Raw genomic sequence first — 7,613 nt, 5'->3', positions numbered from 1 at the left:
CATGCCATAGTCGCAAGATTTAGGGAATTTGATACCATGAAAGCAAAACATAAAGGTTGTGACTTATGAGGTGGGTTTTCCAAACTTGCCCGTATACATATTTAATTATATACAAGTTATGTACAACACATGTACATCGCTTTAGCTTAAGTGGTTAATTACAACATATATTCAAATTTAAATTATACAATTAAGTTCTTCTCAAAAAAAAAAAAAATTATATATATATATATATATATAATTAAGCAAAGCTAGCTAGCTATGCATGACAGTGGACAAGGATTTGCATGATTCTTTTTCATGTTTTAAGGTTTCATGATCGATGGCTCATGGCGTCCAATATGTTACAAATTTTTTTTTTAATTAATTGATAAATTTTTGGCTTCAAGAGAAGAGAAGAAAATGGATATTCCAATTAGTGCCTTCCACTGCATGAGTTTTTACAATCTATAAATTATCATAAATATAACATTAGTCAAACCTAAGCCTCCTCCTTTACAAGAGAAGTATCATTAGTCTACTACCTAACTATTAGTATTACATTTATCTTAGTATTTGTTTGGATTTAAAAATAAAGATGGATAAGAGTCTATACATAAAAGAATTAATTAAATTGAGACTTTAAAATTTTAAATATAAACAAAATAAGATGGATAAGTTGGAAACAAAACTCTAACAAACGAATGAACAAACCAAATTCAAAACAGTCTAAGCTCCTCATTCTTATTCGATATAATAATTTGTTTTTCTTACAACACATGGTAGAGGGGATTCAAATTCAAAACATATGTTGTTTAGCATATATTTGAATGTTATTCCAAAAGCTTCATTCATTGGAAGCTTCTTAGTGTTATTCTTATTGTTATTAGATCTAATTAATGGAATCTCTTATGCTGGGCTAAGATATCGCCTTGCAATGTTCCCACCTGCACAATTAGGATAAAACCCACCAGGCTTGTTCTCACTACCAGTTCCATACACTATCCTTAAGATCTCAGGTGGTGTCCGAGCATACGAAAGGGAATCTGTATTAGCTGAAAGGATGTTATTGTTTGTACGATTCTCTGCACCAAGGGATTGAGGTACTATTATGCCTTCATCTTTGATACCACAATTGGCTAGCCTATTTTTAAGCTCAGCAGTACGGTTAACGAACTCGGCCACGGTTTTTCCATATGGCAGCACTATTTCGTTGACTCTCTCATAAAGTAATGCTCGTATAACTGCATCTTGTCCAGCCTCCACTCCTAGAAGCCCAGCAACCAACTACCAAAACAGATAAAAGGGATACATACGATAATTGATTAATATATATATATATATATATATAAAGTATATTTTATTTACTTTTTTTTTTTTTTTGAGAAACCAAAAAGGGTGGCTCACGTGTGTTATCACAGCCGACCACACCCCACAGATACATCGCCTGTGGGTACCACCAGCACATAATGGTGCCCGCGACTTGGACTCCACCCTTGTGCTTTGTTTTTTTTTAGAAACCAAAGTCCAAACCCCACACCTGTGGGGTATGAGGACTCGAACCCGCACCTGGCACAGCCATCAAGAAGGGGGCAACCACTAAGCCACACTAGCTGGTGGTTATATTTTATTTACTTGAAGGCGTATTTTATGTTTATTTTAAGTTTTTAAAATAAATAACAACTATCAAAATGGTTAAATATATATATATATTTAAAATCAAAGGAATTTTAAAATAAAAAGAATTATATCATAGGACGTGCATGTAAGAGTATTCTGTCTAACACAAAGATTAAGGGATTTTAAAGTGTCTGTACTTCTTAATACGTATATGTATATGTATATATATATATGTTCATAAAAGGAGTAATTTGACTTGTGGGAGGAAGTTGCGGGTTCTTACCCTTCGAAAATCACTGCTTGTAAGGTCTGGAATGGTGCCAACATAACCCACAAGCCCTACGTAAGGGATCAAATTGCTTGCTAACAAGTAATTGATTGTGTTAAGATAAGGGTCAAATGGAGGGGTCAATTTGAAACCAAAAGCTTGGTTAAAAATGTTTGCGAAAGTCTGAGTGCTGAGATCCAACAGAGGCCTTGGAATTCCACCTGTTGCGTTAATAATAGCCCTGAAAGTTATGTTAAGCGAGCATCAATGAGAGTGGGCTATATATGGAGTAATTTCTTTACTATGGAACAATTACAACAAGACGGAAAGGAAAAATTCCAATTATATATAAACATGATTGTATTATTTGTTTTAGTACCTAAGATGGCCAATTTCCTGATAACCAAATTCCTCGATGATCTTAGCAACAAGAGGGTCAAGATTGGCCTTCTTGGCACCAATGGGAGGCGGACCTCCCTTAGCAAAAGATGGAGCGAAACTGTCAAGTCCACGACCAAGTGCACCATTCAAGAAAAACTCAGCTTCTAGGAATTCAAGGTTCAGAGCAAATTCAATCCGATCAACATCAGTGGCTTGAATTGGTCCACAGTCGGGAGCAGCCATGACCTGGCTGGCATCTAGTTCTAGTGTAAGAATAAAGAGAAAGGCAGAGAAGAGAATTGGACTAGCCATTGTGTAAGTGTAGCTAATTAGCAAAATAACGAAGTGATTTGTGGTACGTACATGTGCATGAGGTTACGATTAATTACTACGTACCTTTTAGAGAGAGAGAGAGAGAGAGAGAGAGAGAGAGCATGTAAATAGATCACACATTTAAGGTTCGGGCGTCACATGCACACAAAAAGTCAATAATCTCAAATTACCTTCTCCTAAGGCTAAATACAGTAATCATCGCTGTCAACTTAAAGAACTCTTAATAAGAAGTAAATGTAGGAACATTTAATTCTCTGGGTTTTCTTGATCAGGTTTTATCTACAAGAGTACGGAATATTTCTCTTTTTAATTTTCAATATAATCTTTTTTTTTAAATAATATTAATAACAAAATCTATTGTACTGTTGGTGTTACACACAAAAATAAGAATTCTCTACTTTTTCCTTTCTAATGTTGCAAATTCCTTGTTTTCCTTTCTAGTTTGGAGGAAACTTTATTCTTAGTTTTTAATTAGACAAGGAATCCCTATCCTCCATAAGAGGTGATGAGATCGTGAAGGCAAACAAAGCTAAGGTGACCAACTAAATTATTCATGGAGCCAGGGAAATATGGTTATTCATGAAGGCAAGCAAAATTTAGGTCACTAACTAGAGCAATCCACAATTAATAATCGAGATGATCCAATCTTAATTACTTATCCGTATCCTTATCCATGAGGTAATATCTAGTGAAACCTTCCACTCATAGTACATGAGATTCAATTAGAATCACTTGCAGTAAGAGGGAGGTCTCATGAAATCATCTTATTAGATAATTTTCCTTCTCCTCTTTTGCCTTCTACCATATAACAGCAAAACATTCAAATAGTTTAGATGCACAAGATTTGTGTGTAATTTACCAATTAGGAAAATAGTTCCTACGCACAGAATATATGTTAGAAAATTTTGATTAATGTGGAGATTAATACAAGATTTATTTATTAATTGGACCTCCTAAGAAAAAAAAATTAATGAATGTCAAAGCTTAAGGCTGAGTTTCTATCAAAGTTCGAAATCACCAAAAAATTCTAATTGGGCTTTTCAATAGTTGAGATGGTTATGCCTAAGTATAATCTCAGTAGGCTTTTTGATAATTGTTACTCAAGTTTGCAGAGACGTATCTACAACCATGGCCCCCATCCGGCCATCCCCCCTATTTTTAGTAGTTATTACTAATACCAAAAATTATAAGTATTTTGGTACCCTTAAAAAATATGAGTGGGCCTACCAAAAAAATAGACTAGTAACAATTATATATATATATATATATATTTATAGATATAATACATAATTTTCAACACCACTCAAATTCATTATCTTTTTGAAACTTAATAATTCGTGACAGTTTTTTAGTCACTCTTATACAATTATATTTAAGTCACGTGGTTAAAGAAAATTCATTGTCAAAATTAGGGCTATAAACAAGATGAACTGAGCCGAGTATTAAAAGTTCAAATTGGTTCATTTAGTTTTGTTTTGAACTTGAGCCAAGCTTGAGTTTGTTACCAAATAAAATTACATATTCAAACTTGGTTCTTTTTCTTGTCGAACAAACTCGTGCTTATTTATAAGTTACTTGATTAACTTATTATTTTCCATTATGTAGTAAAACCATAACAAAAAGTTTTTACCCCTTTACAAATTTATGAATTTTTATTACAAATGGATTGTTTATATTATCAATAAGATACAAATAATATCCAAAATTGTTTATATTATCATATGCACCTATTTATAAAATTGTACAATCCAATTTAAAGTCTATATAAGTATATTTTTAGACAAATATACATATAAAAATGTAATATTATATATAGTTAAATCAATCCTTATGTTTAGGAACACATTATTATATTTGAACTTAGCTTGTTTAATAGTTGAGCATTAATTTACTTAAACTTAAGCTTGACTTATTTACTAAACACTTAAACATAACAAGACTTTTTTTTTTCAAATCGAGCCCAAGTTGTAATAATCAATTTGATTCATTAATAACCCTAGTTAAAACCAAAATAAAATTCTTTTTTGATAAGAGTGATAAAAGTTGTCTAAAATGTTTTATATTTTGTTTTATGTGCTGGATATGCTTAATTTTTGTAATTCTCTTGATTACTCTAAATATTTCCCCCCCTTATTTTATAGTGTTTTGCTGATCTTTGGGATAAGAAAGAGTTCAAGGTCCTATGAGATAAAAGATTTAATTTTTTTTTTTTTAAGAGAATGATTGGAATAATAGTTTCCTAAAAGGATTTTTATTTTATTTTATTTTATTGTTGTGTTACTTTGTTATTTGTGGGACAAATAATTGATATATATATATATATATATGTACGTATGTATGTATATATGTATATATATGCTAACTAGGCGCGGGAGTATTTTATAAGTTTGTACTGTGAGTGGTAACTAATTCAATTTTCTAAGAATGATAATATCTAATCAAATTGATAATGCTAAAAGTTTAAAAAAGAAATTGTCTAAAAAGTTTTTTTTTGGATAGAATCAAGGGATTAAAAAGTTCCTTTGTGACCTTAGTTTAATCATTTCTCATAAAGTACGAGAGTTTGGTCCCAAAAATAAAAATATCTGGTCTAGTGACTCTAGTTATAATGAAAAAGATGCGTGATTCAATTAACTTTGAAGAGACGCTGGCTATCATAATTTCTCTATTAAATAGTTATCAGGTCTAGTGACTAACACTTTCTTTATCACCAAATAAGTGAGTTGGTTTCTCCCAAAAAAAAAAAAAAAAGTGAGGGGACAAAGTACATGGTTCTAGGAGCGCCCGACCTATGGGCTATGGATAAATCGTATTGTACAAAAAATAAAGAATTAATTTTATAAATGGTTGCGTTTAATATTGCCTAAAAAAAAAAAGTGTGTTTTTTACTATTTAGTTTATTTTTATCCCAATTTAGCTTATTTTTGTTATTATTTATAGGTTCTATTGTACGTTTTGGTACTATTTATGGGTATTACTGTACTATTTTAGCTAACTTTTGACTTTATTTACAATTTTTTTAGCAAAAAATTTTCAATTTCAACTAAATAAGTTGTTTCCAAATAGATACATAGTTATTTGATCTTTTGGGGAAAAAAATTGTATGTAGTCTGCTCCATATAGCACCAATTTCCTTAATATTTTGGGAAAAATGCACTTTACTAGTTTAAATTATCCCAAATTACACTTTGTGTCATAAATTTTCAAAATATACAATTTGCACTATAAATTACAACTTATGTTACACTTTATACTTTGTTGTTTGTCGTTATCTTAAATGGTATCATGTGAAAAAATCCAATATATTGTCAATCTTTTTAATCTCTTAAAATAAAAGATAAATTACACTTTATTACTTTAAACTATACTTCCAATTACAATTTGTATCATAAACTTTAGTTTTTCATTCAAAATAACAGCAATGTGCAAAGTGTACATAATACATGTTATGGTTTAAGATGCTAACTGTATGTTCTAAAAATTTAAGGTGCAAAGTGTAATTTAAGATATAATTTAAGATGGTAAAATGTAATCACAGCTAATATTTTAGGACCAAAATATGATAATACACATTTCTGGTTTGATAGCAGACAGGGAAGGCCCATTATTTTAGACATTATCAACGTCTTTACTAGATTGTCTTTGCTTTCATAGATTAATACTGCTAGTACTTTCGCCGTCCTAAAATGTGGGTCTCAATTCTCAAATACATTAGACTTACGCACATTAAATTTTGAACAACCCCAACAATAATTACACAAAAAAAAAAAAAAAAAAAAAAAAACTCAACAATAATTTCTGAAACTATTGCACGAATTACAAGATGAACTGATATCAAATTCAGGTACAGAATCCAGATACAATATTATTTATTAACTGAATAAACGTATACATTAGGGTTACCATTTAACTTTATGAACATTGCTGACCGACTCTCATAACATAAAAATTCTTTATTTTCTTGTACCTATAAGTGAAATCCCAGCCAACACACACACACACGCACACACCCAAGCTTTCTTTTTAATTTAATAAAGACAACATTTTTAATAGGTAGTTCCTGATTCTTGATTGATACAACCATGTTGAATTTTCATTTATACATGAATTTTCTTCTTTTAACATAAATCAGCAGCTAATATAATACATATTGTAGACATATTTTTCTCGTGAATGTTTCAATCATCTTCCAAGCCAATATTACCCGAATTATTACATAGTAATAGATCAAAGCTTAAGTGTGACTCCAAGAACCCAAGAACATCAGAGTTTTAATTGGGTCTTCTGCATGGTAGTTCCACTTTCGTCTCTCAATTTCTTTGGAAATTGGAAGACTAGTACAACCACCATATTCCCAAGCTCCATTCTTGGCCATGGCTATTATAGCCACCTTATAAACCTGCCTGAACTTTTCTCCGACTGTTCTCTTCGATTCTTGAGCAAGAGAACCATCCTCAGAGAGGTGTTCAGGTTTCATCGTTATCCTTAATAATTGATGCTTCTTTTTTTGACCTCAAAAAGAAGCAAAAATATGGTGTTTGCTGCTTCTTAGGTTACACTAACATATTAGAATTTGAGAGAAGAGCTAGCAAGGGTACATATATAGAAATAGAACAGGCAAAAAAGTCATGAGTATAGGGCCCAAGTGTCCTGTAGAGATTGGTTTGATTCCTCATCTTTGTGGATGACAGTTCAGCCAAATAGTTGATGCGATGACCCAACTAGTGTAAAATATTCGCCACCTTGTCTGTTTATTTTATCCTCAGATTCGATTCGTCTGCTTCCTTCTTATTAATTTGTTTTCGAAATATTAAAAAAAAAAAGTTTTTCTTTTGCCTTTTCCATTCATAATGATAATTTTTTTATATGTAAACTTAGCAAAATTGAAATCCTACTCGTTAGTTCGGGGGAAAAAAAACATTGATAATTGGAATATAAAAATATATTCTTGTCCTACTCATACTTGATTTTGACCAAAAACAATTGGATTTAGATCCAAACTCGGTCCATTTACACATTCTCTTATTTAATT

At 31.1% G+C, this 7,613-nt stretch overlaps 1 protein-coding gene across 1 annotated transcript; it reads right to left on the bottom strand.

Annotated features, from left to right (window-relative positions):
- Positions 1-697: 697 nt before the first annotated feature.
- Positions 698-2,632, bottom strand: LOC126710135 (desiccation-related protein PCC13-62-like). Its single transcript, XM_050410517.1, has 3 exons — positions 2,247-2,632; positions 1,883-2,108; positions 698-1,266 (listed from the first exon to the last, which is right to left on the bottom strand). Exons 1-3 carry the CDS (start codon positions 2,558-2,560, stop codon positions 889-891), a joined length of 918 nt encoding a protein of 305 aa, XP_050266474.1. The 5' UTR covers positions 2,561-2,632; the 3' UTR covers positions 698-888.
- Between the last annotated feature and the right edge of the window lie 4,981 nt (positions 2,633-7,613).

Source organism: Quercus robur, chromosome 12 (assembly GCF_932294415.1).
Source record: "Quercus robur chromosome 12, dhQueRobu3.1, whole genome shotgun sequence".
Classification (NCBI taxonomy): domain Eukaryota; kingdom Viridiplantae; phylum Streptophyta; class Magnoliopsida; order Fagales; family Fagaceae; genus Quercus; species Quercus robur.
This window is presented reverse-complemented; position numbering and strand designations above follow the sequence as displayed.

Excerpts from the sequence above, each read along its gene's own strand:
- LOC126710135 (XM_050410517.1), bottom strand. The coding sequence starts at position 2,560 with ATGGCTAGTCCAATTCTCTTCTCTGCCTTTCTCTTTATTCTTACACTA. Across the intron at positions 2,109-2,246 it reads CAGGAAATTGGCCATCTTAG|GGCTATTATTAACGCAACAG; the intron begins GTACTAAAACAA and ends CATAACTTTCAG. Across the intron at positions 1,267-1,882 it reads CAAGCAGTGATTTTCGAAGG|TTGGTTGCTGGGCTTCTAGG; the intron begins GTAAGAACCCGC and ends CTGTTTTGGTAG.